Source organism: Centruroides vittatus, unplaced genomic scaffold, assembly GCF_030686945.1.
Source record: "Centruroides vittatus isolate TY-2023 unplaced genomic scaffold, ASM3068694v2 contig_417, whole genome shotgun sequence".
Taxonomy (NCBI): domain Eukaryota; kingdom Metazoa; phylum Arthropoda; class Arachnida; order Scorpiones; family Buthidae; genus Centruroides; species Centruroides vittatus.
The window spans coordinates 1,724,409-1,742,925 of NW_027122227.1; the positions used below are offsets into that span (position 1 = coordinate 1,724,409).

Genomic DNA, 18,517 nt, shown 5'->3' on the forward strand with positions numbered 1-18,517 from the left:
CAGGAAAGCGGCGCTGAACGTCCGACGTACACGTTTTCGCGTTTAAAACTTCGGCTTCAACTACGCTATTAATTCGCTAGTAGTTTAATAATAGGAAAACAGCAAAATATAAATATAAAAAATTTTAATTAAGAAGTTTTTTGGAAAATTTTTTAGTCCTTTGTCCCTTGTCTTTGGGGTTTGAAAAGTCTCTTTGTCCCCCTCCCCGGGTGCGCCATTGCATAGGAATGTAATTATGCGACATCGTGAACAAGTTTGTTTTGTTATTTATTTTATTTAATTTAAAAAATGGTAAATTTTTAAAAGTTAAGATTACGAATGCATTAATAACTTAAATTACTATGTCAAAAATATTTTTAAAATTTTAACAGATAATATTCAAACTGATTTTTCCCTAAAAAAATAACCAAGTAACAAGAGAATAATGTCCTTAAACCGCTTTTTTTTCTTATGTGATATACGAAATTATAGACAGCATTCTTCAATTGTAGAAAATTCTTGAGAAGTGAAGCGTGATAAACATGTAATAATATTTTAGAATTCAAAAAAAGTTTAAAATTCAGCACACAAAATATTTCTGTTTTACAAATAACACAATAAATACTAAGAAAAAAGTAAGAAGAACTTCAAATTTTATTTCTAGTTCTCTTCATTGTGTTATTTTGTAAAATATTTTATTTGTGTATACATTTTAACATATTTTTTTCCATGATTTGAACTCAGTATAACACGGTTATACATATGACTAATGTTAATATCTGTAATTAAATAGTTTATACCTTTTAGATAAGATAGCTATGTGTGTTATAGGTTTAATTTTTTAATAATATATTTTTTTTATTAATCTATTATTTATTTTTACATTTTCTATAAGCCTATATTCAAGTTAACAGGTTCATTAAACAGATTTTAAACGAATTAATCTCGGAGGGAGACATTGGCAAAATGTAATCAATATTTTTATTTTTTTTAATGCCAATTTTATCGATAATCTATGGACTGACACTTTATCTTTTGTTTAGATAGACTGCAGTGTCATTTGAAACATGCAGCTGTCGAAGGTAAATTTTGTAGGAGCTCTTACAACCGTTTTAATTACTTCTGTTGCAATTTTAATGTTTAAAAAATGGAGAAACAGATGTCGAAAAATAGGACGACTTTCTAAAATAATTCTCTATCCCGTCAAATCTATGGCTGGTCTGGAAGTGCAGCAAGCAGTATGTAAAGCTACTGGTTTAGAATTTGGTCAGATACGTGACAGGTACGGTACGTTAATACGTTAATAAAGCTTCTTCTTGTAGTCTTTATCTCATATTAGTAATTTTTATTTAATCCAAAATAACCAAAGATATAAAAATCGAATTTTATACTTTATACAAATAAATTTTCATTAATTTCTTCAATAAATATTTTAAATGAGAAAAATGAATTTTAGAATAAAAATAACATAAAGTTATAAAATATAATTAATTTTTAATGATTTTAATTAATATATTATAATTCTTTATCAAACTTAATAGTGTTTAGTCTAGAGATCGACAGATTTTACAAGTTTATTCTAACATATTTATGTCCAGAATAGATTACAGAGTAAAACCTTCATTGATGTTCTACATTGTACATATATTGTACTTACATAAATATGCCTAATTAAAGTATTATCAATTTTAGAATATACAATATAACAAATCGTTTTACAACAGTAGTACAACGTATAATTCCTTATTAAAATGAAAGCATTTGTTTTCATAGTAGTAGCAGTGTACACTTAAACCACAAATATATTATTTCTAACACATACTATACACATAAACTAACCAATTGTCAATAGTTAACTCATAGGAATGCACGCACATGACGACATAACTCGTTCTGAGTGTCTAGTCTCAAGTTAAGTGAGTAGCAACATGAATATGTTGGGAATATCACGTGTTACTTAACTAAACTACGTGGCACATGATATTCCCAACATACTGGGCACAGTTTTAATGTCAAATAGTAATACGTTACATCTAAAGTACACGATAAATGAATTACAAATAAAAATTCGATGAAAAAAGGGAGTTCTTGTAACCTGATTAAAGAACAATATGTTCGGTCAATTTTCTATACAAACTTTATTAGGCTAAGAGTAATATTCTAATTGTCAAGTATAAATATAATATACAGTTCATACCGTCCGAAATTTTAATATAATAGGGTTTTAACTACAGTTATATAGACCTATTATTGTAAATTATTTCCTTGCTGTAAAAAATTTGCAGTCATATAAAATTTTATAAAAATAATTTTATGAGTTTTAATAGAAATGAGGAAAATTGTTATTTAAACATTATATTTTCCTTATAGCCAATTTTATAAATGACTGATAATTCAAACATTGATACTACTGGAAATTGAATCGTAATGTTTATTTCACTTGCAGAAAGATGTATTGAATTTTATAAATTATTATAAATGAAAATTTCCATAAGAATTATAAGCGATCTATTTGTAAAAACTCCAGCAATGAATTAAGTAACTTTCCCGACAAAAAAAGTTAAATTTCTACGTGTTATAAAAAGTTTTTAAAATAAAATTTTATATTATTAAATATTATAAAATGGCAAAAACTTAATTTTGAAAGTAGAGATGAGTTTTATAAAAAATAATAATAATTATTATAGACGCTTACAACCAATAAAATCTTTATTAAGTTTGACCTCACTCGAGATACGACACAACTCCTCGATCTTTAACCACCAAAATTTAATATCATCAATCCCCTAATACACAAATCTGCCTGCAAAATTTTAGAAATTTTCGACAAAAGATACAGGAATTAAGCTTCAAATTAGGTGAACAAAATCGTATCCCCTACACGCGCGCACACACTTCTACGCCCTTAATCCAATGATGCCTCAGTTGGGCCTTGGACTAAAGATCTCCATCTCTCTCTCTATTTTTTCTACCACTCTTCTGCAAATACCACTGTTACATCGTCAGTTTTTTTTCTTAGGTCTTCAGCTATCTTGTCCATCCATCTCTTCTTGAATCTTCTCCTAGTCTTCTCCCCTCCATCTCCTTCTCCAATACCAACTTTGGTATTCTAATTTCTCCCATTCTCTTGGTATGTCCATACCACCTCAGTCTAATTTGTTCTATCTTCTCCCCCAAATTTTATATTTCTGTTTTTTTTTTCCCTTATTTCTTATTCGCTTATTGTACTAACATTCATACATACAGGAGAGAAAAAATTCGAATATTTTACATTTCTCGACGTTTCAACGTTCCTCGAGTCCAAAAATGTAAAAAACGTGGGGGGGGTCGACCGATTGCCATACTTTTCCCCTATTATATAAAACAGCTGGGAAAGTAAAATCATCCAATTTTATCAGATACAATTAGATATAAATTATCTAATATATCATAAATAAATAATCTATCATTCCAATAATGTACGAACTCATATCATTTAATCTTAACATTGACTCACCAGTAATATATATGCAAGTTGACTCATAAATTAGCCCAGGGAAAAGCTACAATATATTGTAGGTTCACAGCCATAAAGTAAATATAATGTTTTTAAAACTTTTATATTTATTGCATTAGACGTAAAAGATAAAAATATAAAATTAATACATTAATTAAAAATACATAACACACGTTTTAGTATACTTGTATTTTTATGTATTTCATCCATAGTTGCTTCATTACTTTCCCGGCTGTTATATATAACAGCCGGGAAAGTAATGAAGCAACTATGATATAAAACCCGTCTCTATCCACAAAATTAATCTTTTGCCATTTTATAATATTTTAATAATATAAAAATTCTTTAAATAAATCTCATAACAGATGGCGCCACACACAGTTTTTTTTAACTATTGCCGGAAAAGTTACGCAACTCGTTGTTCAATTTTTTTCTTTATTTTCTATTGTCGTCATAAACAAATTCTTTCAAACGACATCCATAAATTATTACGAAGTTCATCTAAAATATATTTTAATTATGAAAATGATCATTCGTAAGATGTATGAGCGAATAATATAGTTAATAACTTCTCTAATAAGCTTAATACTGAAATTGAGCGCTATATTTATTGTCGATTTCTCTTTTCTTTTCCATTCTCATTAAGTGTGAACCGACCTTTATTGTTACTTGATCTTTGATTCTTGAGTGATTCTTGATTGTTTCTCGCTGCATTGAATCAACATTTCCGAAATAATTTGTACTGCGCACAAAGGAGAAGGAACCTGTAGGAATTATAGTTTTTATTAAACTAGGAAACAATGAGAAATGATTAAGAATTGTCCACAAATTATGCTGTTTTTTTGAAATTTTTATTCCCCAACTCAAACTATGGATACAAAAATAAAAAGTTTATTTCGTGTAAAGAAAATTTATTAGAGGGGTTTATAACCTAACATTAAAAAAAACCGATCCTAAGCTTCCAAATCTAAATATTGTAAATTCTTATTCTTAGCAAATTTTTATACATAATAAATATAATAAATTTATGTCATTTAATAATAAAAATTGGGTAAAAAATGCAGAAAAAGGCATCGAAATTCTAATCCTCTTTCCGACATCTGATGACAAACGAATATACTTTATTTGTCATCAGATGTTGGAAGGAGGATTAGAATTTGATGCCTTTTTCTGCATTTTTTTTTTAAATTTACGTTTCATTATTAAATAAAATATAAAATTTGTTAAGAATAAACATTAAATTCGTAAAGTGTATTGTGCAAAAGTAACACCTTTAGTCATTGTTAAGAGTTCAAGTGAACATTTGTTATTCAAAACCACAGCATTTAACATAATTTTTAACTTTATCTAGTGCAAAATATTATTAGTTTTATTACTGGTAGGTCAATCTTTACCTTTATGGGCCAGATACAGACGTCTGATGACAATAATATTAATATTAAATGTGAAAGAAGATCCTTATTTCTATTACAATATTATATACTGTACTTAGGAATTAACTGAGAGGATGCTCGTGAAGTAATAAATAAGTCTTTTTTTTTCTGTAAAAGCATGTTTAACCCATTTACAAAGATTTTCCGACATTTTATTCCTCCAATACTTATTATAATTAAATATCAGTAAATATATTTATATACTTATATTTATTTTTTAAAGTAATAAGTTATTGTTATTATTTTCTAAAATATAACTAACATTTTATAGAAAATACTTTAGAAAATTACACGATCGTTTACAAAATAATTTATGTAACTGTACGGTTATAAAATGGCTTTTTAAATTTGCTACATATAGCTGAATATACAGACAACAACAATTATTTCGCAGACATGTACTGAATTGAAATATGAGAGAGAGGAAGGACGTTATGACAAATTGGACAAAGTAGGAAAAGGGGGGAGGAGTTGAGCTTCAGTAGACGTCTGTTTTATTTCATTAAATACAGTTTATGCGTTTTATTATATTTATTTCAAACTTTCTTCTTTGCTTCTTTTTTAAATAAGGATTTTTTTTCAAAATACCTCTCTTGAGCCTGTAGAGAGGATACGGCAGAGTTTTCATTAATAGCAAATCAACAATATATTGTAATTCGGTCTACTAATCTTTAAAATGTAGGTACACTACTTGGTAGAGAAATCTCTATAGATTGACCTTAATCCTAAGTTTGAGGATTTTCGATTATCTCTTTATTTCGGTTTAGTGTCTTACGTGCAAGTATTACCATACTATTGTACTGTACAAACATAAGTACAGTACTAAGCGGTGAAGTTTACACCGAAGTTTATATGCATAGGTACTAATCGGTGAAGAATTCCGACACCAACCCAGCAATAGTTTGAAAGTTACTTGAGATGATCTTAAGGAACATTTGATCCGAATGACGACAGGGCCAAGACTAAAGATGATGGAGACAGGTATACAACTAGAGGACTGTTTAAATGTTGCTTTAGGCCTATACCTTCCATAATCTATTATTATTATTATTATTATATAAAATGAAAATGTTTAATGAAATAACCATAAACTTCATAATCATAAACGACTTATACTTTGAAAATCTTGAGGAATCCATTTTCTGTTTCTAAGAGTTTAATCATTTTTACGAATTAAAGGGTATTAAAACATAAAAACATATTTTATTACATTAAAATCTATGTAAACTGGAATCGTATGATACCAAATTTTTTTCCATTTTAAATAGGTTTTACTGTTTTTTCTTCCACTAATATACAGTAGCTACCAATCTTGGCAATTAATCAGGACTTATCATACCACAATAACGAGTATAAGAACATATTATATATATATACACACACAGTAAAACCTGTGTAAACCGGAATAGCACGGCACTGTTTAGGCAGGTTTCTGTTTTATTCGGGTTCCGTTTTGGATAGGTTTTACTGTAATACTGTAATTGATTTAAGTTTTTGTAAATTTGTATTGTATTTCAAAGAAGAAAATTATTTACAGACGAGCAATTACTTATTGTGACATCACCACAATGCCGGGCTGTAATTTTTCTTCGTAATTCTCTCGAGTATAGTGTCTTGCCCCTGTATATCACACTTTTTCTGTTAACAATAGAGTCATATCGACCATCTATCTAACTCCCTTCTGAAGAAAACTTGTGAATTGAAATATATACTATAATATATTATATATATATACGTCTATAGTTAATCGGGGTTTCCTACCCTTATCATACACAAGGTTTTGAAAATTGCAACCCAAAAAATTTTAAGTTACTAATTGTAAGTAAAGTAATTGTAATTGTACATATGTAGCATTGTGATTGATTTTACTAGTTTATGGAAATTGTTTACTCGAACTGAAGAGGGGCCTAAAGACCCGAAATGTACTGTACATTTTGGAGTTATTTAAAGAATAAAGGAGTTTTTCAAGTCTTTTTCGTGATTGCTGTATGATAAGGCTGATCAATAGCCAAGATTCTGATACAAGACACAGGTAAACATTATTTGTTGGTTTTGTTAGTTACTTGGGCCATCTGCCTAGGGGATTTGTCTTTCAAGAGGTCTTTTTTAAGGATAACGGGTCCTATTTAGGGGTTAAAGTAGTTAGATGACCTTCATTAATACGAGTAATATCAAATTTTATGTAAATCTGAATGGGAAAAATTCTTAGGGATGTAAACAAATAATGGATGCCGGGAAAGCTTTTCAATAATGTCCTTGGTCATTTTTTCTAAAATGATTGATCGCATTTGTCTTTCGGTTATTAATCTTCCTCTATTCCTTATATCGCCTCTAAATTCCAAATGAATTTTCTTTCAAGTCTATTTCAGTAAAACTGCTGTAATGTTATCTGATAACAGAATAGTGCACAAATTTCTGAATATTCCTTTCGCATTATTTCTTTATTTGAATTAACAGAATGTAACAACAACAAATACGTTTATCCATCTTAGAAAAAAATGATTCATAATGTCAGATCTTTCTATTTTATTACTGAAAAAATTAATTTTTAAGAAGAAATTTGAAGCAATATCCTATATTATACACTTAATCAATAAAATTACATGTAATTCTTTTTTTCTATTGTATTATCTTTTATTACATAAATTAACAGCAATTATTTATTTTGACATCGTCACAATTCCAAGCTGCAATTGGCCTTCTTTCAACGTTAAGGATCGGGGATTTGAATCTTTAAATTTAATGAAATGTTAAAAAATAATTTAGATAAATCGATACTATTAAAAAGCATAGTTTTGAATTCATAATATTACATTAATTTTTGGGAAAAAGCCAAGAGGAAAATGCAAACAGAGATTCACAAAAAATAATAAAAATTCTCGATGCAATGTTCCTGGTAGCATTGCATCAAGTATTGTTTTATTTTTATTATTATTATTATTATTTAACATTTTTAACTTGTACGGAAGTGATTATCTTCCATTATGTCCGTATTGATGCTACTATTCTTTGTATTTTCTGAAGCCAATATGTTTCATTTTCGGGTTTACAAGTTCTGGTGAATTATCCTTATCCGTCGGAACGTTTTTCACTTTTTGGCAGATGCTGTTTCAAAAATCTTGAGATTTGTTTCTGAATATTAATATAAAATTGCGTAAGAGTAAATATCACTGCTAAATTTATAGAAAAATTTAAACATTTACAAATGAAATATGAAATTATAGTGGTCTTTACGTATGAAGTTCGCTGCCTTCTGTTTTCTTATTGTTCAAAACGCACAGGAGCCAAACATAAAGTGGATGCAGTTATTTTTCTTTTTATATATATACATAAAGATAAACTAATTTCATTATATAATTTTTAATATTAATATAAAATATTAATTACTTTACGTTATTCTTCGACTCTTTTAATGTGTTAATACATTTTCGTACTCATTTAAAACTAGATTTCTCACATTTATATCTTTACGGATTGATATTTTAATTTTAATTGTAGCAAATTATAGATTAGTGAGGTATGATTTTAACAAAATAGTCCAACGAGATTTCACTTGTCCTTGTTTTTGTTTACGGTTGTTAGGTTATAAATAATCATAATCCATCCTCTTTTCTACTTAAGATTATAAAATGATAAATAAATACGAATGTAAATATAAAATGCTTGTTTATTACAAGATATTTTCAATTTGAACTTTGCTTTCACTCGATTTCTAAGAATAGATAAAGAAATCTAAAAATAATGTAAATTATAAATCTGCCCCATTAAACTAAGTTGGATTTCCTTCCTATTTATAATCTTCTTTCCAATTCTCAAGTATTTTTTCTCTGTAATATAAAAAGTTTCTATCTTTCATACTTGTACTGCACACTTCCTCCATGTTGGGTGCAGTACAATAACATACTTTTAGCAAATTCCCTTTAATTACGTGTAGTGGACCCTTCTAACACTTCTTCATATATTTTATTCACTTTACTAATAAGTAGATTTTAAGAATCACGTAGACTCCCCTCCCTCTCTATTATGTACAATGATGTAGGCTGCTATTTGCAATTTCCTCCCCCTTAAACTGTACACTAATTAATAAACGGTCCCTTTTAATCTCAATTTTTTTTTTCTAAGCTTGAATGAATAAAATAATAATATCGTTAACGATAACATGTTACTTATATTCAAATATATTTACTTATTAGAATGTGGATGCTGGTTAAATCAAGTGGAAATTTCTTAAATCCAATCGATGAACCTCGTCTTGTATCCATACAAACCACGATAGAAGGCGATCAACTGGTTATAGAAGCAACAGGCATGAAACAGTTGAGAATTGGCATTATCTCAAAAGTAACTTCAGATTCCAAGATTATTCAATGCAAGTATGTTATATTTTAAATTTTACAAAAAGCAATTGTATTTTAACTATTATATTTTTATAATAGAATGCTTACTGATTATTGATTCTTTCAGTCAATTTTTACAGATTTGAATTTCTCGAGAATAAAATTTTTATCAATTATTAAGAAATTCCTTATCTGTAAATAACTAACAAGGAAATTTACGAACTTATCTTAAGGATCATGACAAAAACTAGGGTAATTCAATAGAGCACAGGTCATTCGTTGATAAGGCATTCTTTTAGACAGGATTTCCATAAGAAAGTAAATCAATAATCAAAGTTCAGTATGAGTTTGAATGTGAAAATTATAAAAGTAATTTTTTATATTTGACTTACGAGTATGAAAATCTTATAAAAATGGTTAACATGTAATGTCCTAAATTAAATTACGTTCCAAAAGCCTTGTTAGAAGACGTACTGTATCTTAATCTTTGAATTTATTGCTTTTGTAGAGAATAGAAAATAATGTTTAACGGGTTGATTTACTGTAATTAGATTATGTGAACGTATTTTTTATCCGATTAAAACTGTAACTTATCTCTTTGACGTAACTTTTCGTGCAGTTCAGATGATTTAATTAATAATATACATCTTAATGGATAAAATAAATATTATATATGTCTTTTTTTGCAACATTTTCAATATATATTTGCTAATGATTCAACAATGCCTTATATTAAATCTATATTTTAATGAATTAGTTTGAGTTAAACATTGTTATATATATAACAAATATAAATATTAAATGCATATTTATATGCCGAATAATGCTCTAACTTTTTAACCTTACATAATCAATTAATATATATTTCATAAAGTATTTTATATATCTCTGAGAATCTTCAGAAACTCTCAGAAAATTCTATCATGAGACTGTACTGAATAACACTTATATAAAGCTATAAACATTACCATATTTAATGGAATTCTTCGTATTAATTTCTCTTATTAACACTAAATATTTCTAAACTAAAACATTAAGGCAGAAATCGTTCGTAAAATATCTGTCTACGTAGTATGGATGCTGTATAGTACAGTTGTATGTAAAATATCTGTCTACGCAGTATGGATATTATATAATGTTATACATAATTATTATATTTTCCTCTCTCAGTCAGATTAATAAAGTACTAAAGAAGTAATTATTTTACAGGATGTATAAGAAAACAATAGAAGGTGTAGACTGCGGTGATGCACCTGCTGAATGGTTTCATAATTTTCTGAAAAGATCCGATATTCGACTGATACAATATTTACCAAATTTCAAAACAAGGCCCTCCGAATTTCAAAATTTAGTAGATTTAAACGAAGATAATTATCCCGTAAATACAAATATATTCGTAATAAAAATCAACTCAATTACTTTAATAATTTTTTTTTTAATATATATTTTCAGTTAATATATCAAGCAGGAAATCCGTATCTAATACTTGGTCAGGCATCATTGGACGAATTAAACAACAAATTGGACCAATATATATCGTACAGGAATTTCAGGCCGAATATTGTTATAGACGAATGCAATCCTTTTGAAGAAGTTAATATTCTTTTATTTTTTTAGTTTTAGAAATATGTTTATATTGATATTATGTGATTTACTGGCATGAACATCCATAGAATGAAAAGGTAAAATACTGTAGAGTCTCGATAGTTAGAGGTTCCCTATAATTCGAGGTACTACCTCGTTAAGCCAAAGTACACGTAATCAACCAAAACACGTAAAAATTACATATTTCCAGGGCCTTTCCTGGTTGTTGGTCTCTCGAGTGCAAAAACAATATCGCCGCCCTTATTAGTCAAAATTTTACATATAGTAAATGATCTTCGGCTGCCCAGCTGCGGGGAACTCTTTATACCCCGTCCAGGAACGGCCCTGCAATTTGGGTAATTCAAATCGTGTGTGATGAGACACCATACACTGATATTGTACATTAATATACTAAGTCTTAACATACTCTTTTGATAAGTTATATTATTAGACTTGTGATAATCATCTTATACTAGGATAGTAGATTATGTCATCGAACATTTTTAAACACTACGAATTCTATCTTAGAGGTCATCCATTAAATACAGTTTAAGGGAGAAAGGAATTAAGAAAAGTATATTAGGCCTACACAATGGAGAAAGAGCGGGTCGAGGCATCATCTACGTAGTCGTTTTAAGTTGTATTAGTGACATACACATTTGTTTTTATCTAGCCATGCGAATAAAGTATCAGTTTAAGTCATTTCTTCAATGCCAGGACTATTATACACGTGATTAAAGGGGACGGGATTTGCCAAAAATAGAATTTATCATTAAACACAACAGGGAGGAGGGAGTAAAATGTAACTCAAAAACCGTGCACGTACTTAAAAAACGGTTCCTTAATGAATAAGTGAGTAAAAGATATGAGATTTGAATAATTAAATAATTAAATCATAACAGATTTTTTTCTCATAATATTTATAATTTTCAGGATAAATGGAAATATCTGAAAATAGGAAAGAATGCTGTATTGATCAGAACAGTTCCTTGTGAAAGGTACACTTATCGATTCGTTTTACAAAGAAATTTTTGAATTTTACTAAATGTTATTTATGGAGTATTTAAAATAATTAATTTTATACTAATTTATTTCAAATAAATGTCACGAATTTTGAATTTAGATGTTCCGTGACGAAGATTAATCCTGAAGATGGAACCGTGTTTAAAAGTGAACCTTTACAAACTTTAAAAACGTGAGAAAATTTTATATTTTTTTTAAAAAACTTATTTTTTTTTTATATAATTCTAAATATTTAAATGATTTTTTACAGTTTTAGAATAAGTAGAGATGCTAAACAGAAAAAAATATTTGGAGAAAAACCTTTATTTGGAATGCAATATGGACTGGTTTCTGAAGGAAATATTTGTGTTGGAGACGAAATTTATGGTTTTAACTAAAAAAAATGTTTTTTTTAATAAAATATGCACGTGTTTTTAATAAATAATTTCATTTCTTTTGTGATTTACATTTTACATTACAAAAACTCATATAAGAAGATTTATATGCTTACAGAACACCTTATATTGATTAGGAGAATAAAATATATTACATGAAATATATGAAATAAAATTTTAAAAAATTTATCTTTTATTAAATTAATTTCGGTATATTTCAATTTTATTAATTTTACGTGTAAGTAAAAAATAATAAATCATTCTCCAACTGTGGCGCCATCTGATGTTAAATTTATAGTTAATTTTTATATTAATATTAATTTAACCAAAAAAGATAATTTAGCACTTTAATTTCACACTGAATATTTTTATATAAGCTAAAATGGCTAATTAGCTTATATAAAAATGAATTTTAATAGAAATCGTATCTATTATTTTTCTATTGTTATGTAATTATGACATTGTTTCGTATAATACAAATAAACCTCATCCTTTTTTTATTTAGTGATTTAATCGACATTAATAGCTATAAAAAGACACTTAATGCTAGTTTATATGAGTTAACGCGTGTTTTTCCTTGAAGAATAACTTCTGCATGAAGGTATTTTCTCCATAAAACACTGTAGAACACAAGCTTACTGTTCAGTTTCATGAAATAATCGCTAAAATATTCCTTTATTATAAAAAATTTTTAAATAAAATAATTAATTCTTTCACTGTTAACAATTCTACGGTTTTATAAGTGTTTAATCAGGAAAATATTAAAGTAATATCAACAACAATTTCACATCTGACAGCTCATAATTCGAAGGAACGAGTTAATATTCACGGCTGAAATGGTAAATACCGCAATGCTTTAAGATATTTTAAGAATTATGCTTCACTTACTCGATTTAGAATCGATAATTGGATCTTTTGACCATATTCCGGACACGATACATCGTCCAGAGAAGTTACTCGTAATACTAATTCTCTTCTACGATCCAAGTCATTATTGCCTTCGACTAAAGAAGATTAAGAGAGATCTGTCAAGCTGCTATTTTATCTGTTTGTCTTCCTGGAAAGAATTCTCAAATCGTCAGACTAGAAATATTCTAGAATTTCCTCACCACAACGAGAAAATCTAATTTAATTCGTTACTTTAAAACCTATATTGAAACAATTGTTTACTTATGTTAGAAGGGTAAATAATGTTAAAGCATTTCTCTTCTATTACTTTCCTTACTGTTATATAACAGAGGAAAAGTATGGCGATCGGTTCCCAAGATTTTTATATTTTTAGAAATGTGAAACGTTGAGAAATGCAAAACTAAAAAGAAAAATTAGGGATTTTTTTGTTAGTGTGTGTGTGGGGATTCGATTTTGTTCGTCCACTTTGAAGCTTAATAACTCCTGTTCGTTTTGTTGAAAATATCTGAAATTTTGCAGTGAGATTTGTGTTTTAGGGAGAAATATTTCTAGAAATTTTCAAAAAAGTTGGACTTTTAGTTCGGGAGATATGGCCCTTTAATCTGACTCCTTAATATCTTCCGAACCAATCTGAAAACTTATAAAGGAGACAGTACAATTATTAGAGATGAAAAAAATTATATATATATACAGAACAGTGGGAAAGTCCAGCAGCAACGTCTCCCACTTTTATTTTTATTGTGTTATTTGATCAAATTTTATAGCTTCCAGTAGAATATACGCTATTAAAAAGTAAAGAAATCGAACTTTATTTGACTACAGTGGAGACTTCCATCGTTTTGATTAAATGTAAAACTTGTCAATTGTATAAATGCATTTGGAAAGAACGACAATATTTTTTCTTCCTTTTATTTGTTGACACATAGCAAAGAAAAAAATTCGAAAAGTAAATCCAAGGGAATAAAAATTGAAAGATTTATTGTTGAAACAGTAAACGTGTCAGTGCAACGAGTTGAAAAAACTAGAACGTGTGTCCTATGTTGCATTTTAATAGTTTTAATGCCTTTTCTTTCTCTATATTCTTCTTTATTTTCTTATAATTAATGTGTTTTCGGATAAATCCTGTAGAGCATTAAATATTACAGCATTGTTAGCAATTTACATAACGACTTTCTAACCAGAATATATAAATTTATAACCAGTTTAACGAACATTTTAACTCGAATATATCTTAATATGAAACTAAACTAACTTATATTATAAAAATTATACGGAAAAAACAATTAAAATCGGGAAATTATTTCTTGTAAATTTTGCTAGCAGGAAATCTTTCCAGTTTAGACGTAATAATAGGAAAATTTATGTCTGAATATATTATAAACATGGTTTATTATATAAAATAAAATGCAAATATAATATCAAAACCGTGATTTTAATTTTATAGTTTATTTATAATCATTTATGATACAAATTTAATTTAAATTGTTACAGTTTAGTAATTAACAAACTTTTAATTGTTGCTGCTCATGAATTTATGTATCCTACGCTAATTAAAACTGTAAAATATATTTAAAATTTCAAAATATTTTTGTCTTAATCGAATTATTCTCCTTGAAATTATTTCAAATTTGATTAAAATATTTTTCTATGGCCTACATTATTCTAATTTCATTATTTCTAATTATTTTTTTAGACGTGTTTAAAGCGGATTTTAATGTAATTTTTATTAAATAAATTCAATTTTATTTGATTAATTATCACTAAAGTTCGTTTTAATTTGTTTATGTTACGTAACTTATCATTGGAAGTCTCTTTGATGTATTACATAAACCAGATATATATATATATATATATATATATATATATATTAATGTTATTTTTTAATCTTATTTAGCTGCATATTTATAAAATATTCCATTTTTTCAACTTGTATTTAACTTATTCAACTTATTCAACTTGTATTCAACTTATTCAACTTGTATTATAAAATATTCAACTTATTCAACTTGTATTCAACTTATTTAATTTGTGTTCTAACTTATATTCAACTTATTCAACTTGTATTCAACTTGTATTCAACTTATTCAACTTGTATTCAACTTATTCAACTTGTATTATAAAATATTCAACTTGTATTCAACTTGTATTCAACTTATTCAACTTGTATTCAACTTATTCAACTTGTATTCAACTTATTCAACTTGTATTCAACTTATTCAACTTGTATTATAAAATATTCAACTTATTCAACTTGTATTCAACTTGTATTCAACTTATTCAACTTGTATTCAACTTGTATTCAACTTATTCAACTTGTATTCAACTTACTCAACTTGCATTCAACTTACTCAACTTGCATTCAACTTACTCAACTTGCATTCAACTTATTCAACTTGTATTCAACTTATTCAACTTGTATTCAACTTGTATTCAACTTATTCAACTTGTATTCAACTTGTATTCAACTTATTCAACTTGTATTAAAATATTCAACTTATTCAACTTGTATTCAACTTGTATTCAACTTATTCAACTTGTATTCAACTTATTCAACTTGTATTCAACTTGTATTCAACTTATTCAACTAGTATTCAACTTACTCAACTTGCATTCAACTTACTCAACTTGCATTCAACTTACTCAACTTGCATTCAACTTATTCAACTTGTATTCAACTTATTCAACTTGTATTCAACTTGTATTCAACTTATTCAACTTGTATTCAACTTGTATTCAACTTATTCAACTTGTATTCAACTTGTATTCAACTTGTATTCAACTTGTATTCAACTTGTATTCAACTTATTCAACTTGTATTCAACTTGTATTCAACTTGTATTCAACTTGTATTCAACTTGTATTCAACTTATTCAACTTGTATTCAACTTACTTCAACTTGTATTCAACTTATTCAACTTGTATTCAACTTGTATTCAACTTGTATTCAACTTGTATTCAACTTATTCAACTTGCATTCAACTTATTCAACTTGTATTCAACTTATTCAACTTGTATTCAACTTGTATTCAACTTATTCAACTTGTATTCAACTTGTATTCAACTTATTCAACTTGTATTATAAAATATTCAACTTATTTAAAATTCAGTCTTTTACTTCACTAATTGATAGTTCTATCGCTTTGTACAACGTACAAAGTACAATTCATTGTTATTTCAATGATATTTAGTACGATAAGTTAAGGAAAATATGTTCCAGAGATCAAGTTATTGAAAAATTCTGAAAATAAATATTTAAAATTATATATATATAATTATATAGATTACGTTACGCTACCGTCTTCATCAACATGTTACGCGTTACATCTACAGCTTATGTGATGGGAATTTTAAATACTGTATATACATCTATATAATACAAATATGCAAACATGTATTATACGTCTTAAAATTTAATTATAAAACTCCGTAAAGAAATTGTATCGTCTTGTAATTTTATATATTCATTATTATTTTTTTTTTTCGTCTCGTATTCTTACGTAACACGAAAACACGTGATTGATATTTTATGACGTTTACCAATTGCGTAATTCTGTTTTCGCAACCACCCCTTCATTCTCGGCATTCACTTCGTTCTACTTAATAATGGAGATACCAAAATTTTATTTGTACACGACTTGTACTGCTGTGTTAGTCAGTACACTTATCTATCTTGGATTAAGGTGTTCGAGGAAGAAGAGATTTAGGAAAATCGGTCGAGTTTCAAAGATTATCCTTTACCCGGTCAAGTCTTTAGCAGGGTGTGAAGTGGAAAAAGCAGTTTGTACAGCAAGTGGCTTGAGAAAAGAAACTTTTCAGGATAGGTATTTACTTTATTATATGTATTAATTAATTGTTTTCGAATGATAATTAAGCTGTTATTCTTCGTAGAATGTGGATGTTAGTTAGAACTTCAGATAACAGACACGTTGATTTGATGACTGAAACACGTTTAGTGCTTCTGCATCCACGTATAGAAGATAATCAATTGATAATCGATAGCGAAGGATTAGATACGTTAAAAGTGGACATCATCACCGACATCCCTATTGATGCAGACGTCCAAGAATACAAGTAAGGCCCATTTTTTTTATAGTATTTCCTACGAAAATACGAGAATATATTATTAATTTTTTTTATTAATCTAGGATTTATAAATCTAAACCTATAAAGGGTGTAGACTGTGGCGAAGAAGCTGCAAAATGGTTACAAAAGTTTCTAAACAGAGACGACATTCGCTTAGTACAGTTTCTTCCAACCTTCGAAACAAGGCCGTCTACTTTTAGTAATTTAGTAAATTTGAACGAAGATAATTATCCCGTATGTACATAATAAACAGGATAAACAATTGATAATTATAATTACACAGCAAATTCTTGCAGGTGGTATTTCAATCGGCCAGTCCTTATCTTCTACTCAGTCAAGCATCTGTGGATGATCTGAATAGCAGATTAGAAGATGAAGAGAAAGTAAGCTACAAGTATTTTCGGGCGAATATTCTCTTAGATGATTGTAAACCTTTTGAAGAGGTAAATCGAATATTTTAAAAATTATTACCTTATTTTTCTATTCTACAACTTCTTGTTTAAATAATATTAGGATAAATGGAAATACTTGAAAATAGGAGAAGCTATATTGATTAGAACTATTCCTTGCGATCGGTAGTATCAAATTTTAACGTTTATTTTCTTAATTATAATCAAAATTTTAATTTAAAAATCTATAATTTTATAGCTGTGCAATTACTAAAGTTAATCCAGAAACTGGCATTAGAAATAAGGAAGAACCTATAAGAACTCTGAAAAAGTAAATAATGTGATAAATTTAATGTATATTTATTATTTTTAAAATGTTTTTATATAATATTATTTGCTTATTAGATATAGATTAGCTAAGGATCCTAAAGAGAAGAAGGTATTTGGACAGAAACCAATATTTACTATGAATTATGGTTTGGTAACCGGAGGAGAGATATGGGTTGGCGATGAAGTCTATGGCTCAAATTGACATTTTTAATAATAATAATACCCGTTAGAATAAGTAGAATTAGAATAATTTCATATAAAACAATTTGTGCCAAAGATATAAATTCAAATCTCATGTTAAATTCACCTTATCATTGTTTAAAATTTAATTATTCTTTTTCATAAATTTATAAAAATATACTGTGTAATAAATTTGAATAAATAGCTTTTTTTTTTATATTTACAAGTTTTATTTTATAATTTAAAAAAGTAATAATAATAAAATAAAATTCAGCAAGTTATTTGTTTATTACTAAATATTAAATTAATGCAATGTCATTAAACGTATTTAAATCAGCAAAAATATTTTGTTTTCTTCTAAGTTATTAAATTATTTCAAAATTATATTGAGAAAATTAAT

The 18,517-nt window shown here is 27.3% G+C and overlaps 1 protein-coding gene and 1 long non-coding RNA gene across 2 annotated transcripts; one reads left to right on the plus strand and one right to left on the minus strand.

Annotated features, from left to right (window-relative positions):
• Window positions 1-1,022: 1,022 nt before the first annotated feature.
• LOC136976695 (uncharacterized) lies at window positions 1,023-18,260 on the plus strand. The gene is made up of 14 exons (XM_067272059.1): window positions 1,023-1,261; window positions 9,102-9,281; window positions 10,455-10,623; window positions 10,698-10,838; window positions 11,763-11,827; window positions 11,953-12,024; window positions 12,103-12,226; window positions 16,661-16,956; window positions 17,024-17,206; window positions 17,281-17,452; window positions 17,515-17,661; window positions 17,732-17,793; window positions 17,867-17,938; window positions 18,013-18,260. The coding sequence occupies exons 1-14, from the start codon at window positions 1,047-1,049 to the stop codon at window positions 18,137-18,139; spliced, it is 2,025 nt and encodes a 674-aa protein (XP_067128160.1). The 5' UTR covers window positions 1,023-1,046; the 3' UTR covers window positions 18,140-18,260.
• On the minus strand, window positions 2,671-3,519 carry LOC136976655 (uncharacterized). Its single transcript, XR_010880967.1, has 2 exons — window positions 3,476-3,519; window positions 2,671-3,346 (listed from the first exon to the last, which is right to left on the minus strand). It is a non-coding gene; the product is annotated as an uncharacterized lncRNA (long non-coding RNA).
• Window positions 18,261-18,517: the final 257 nt, after the last annotated feature.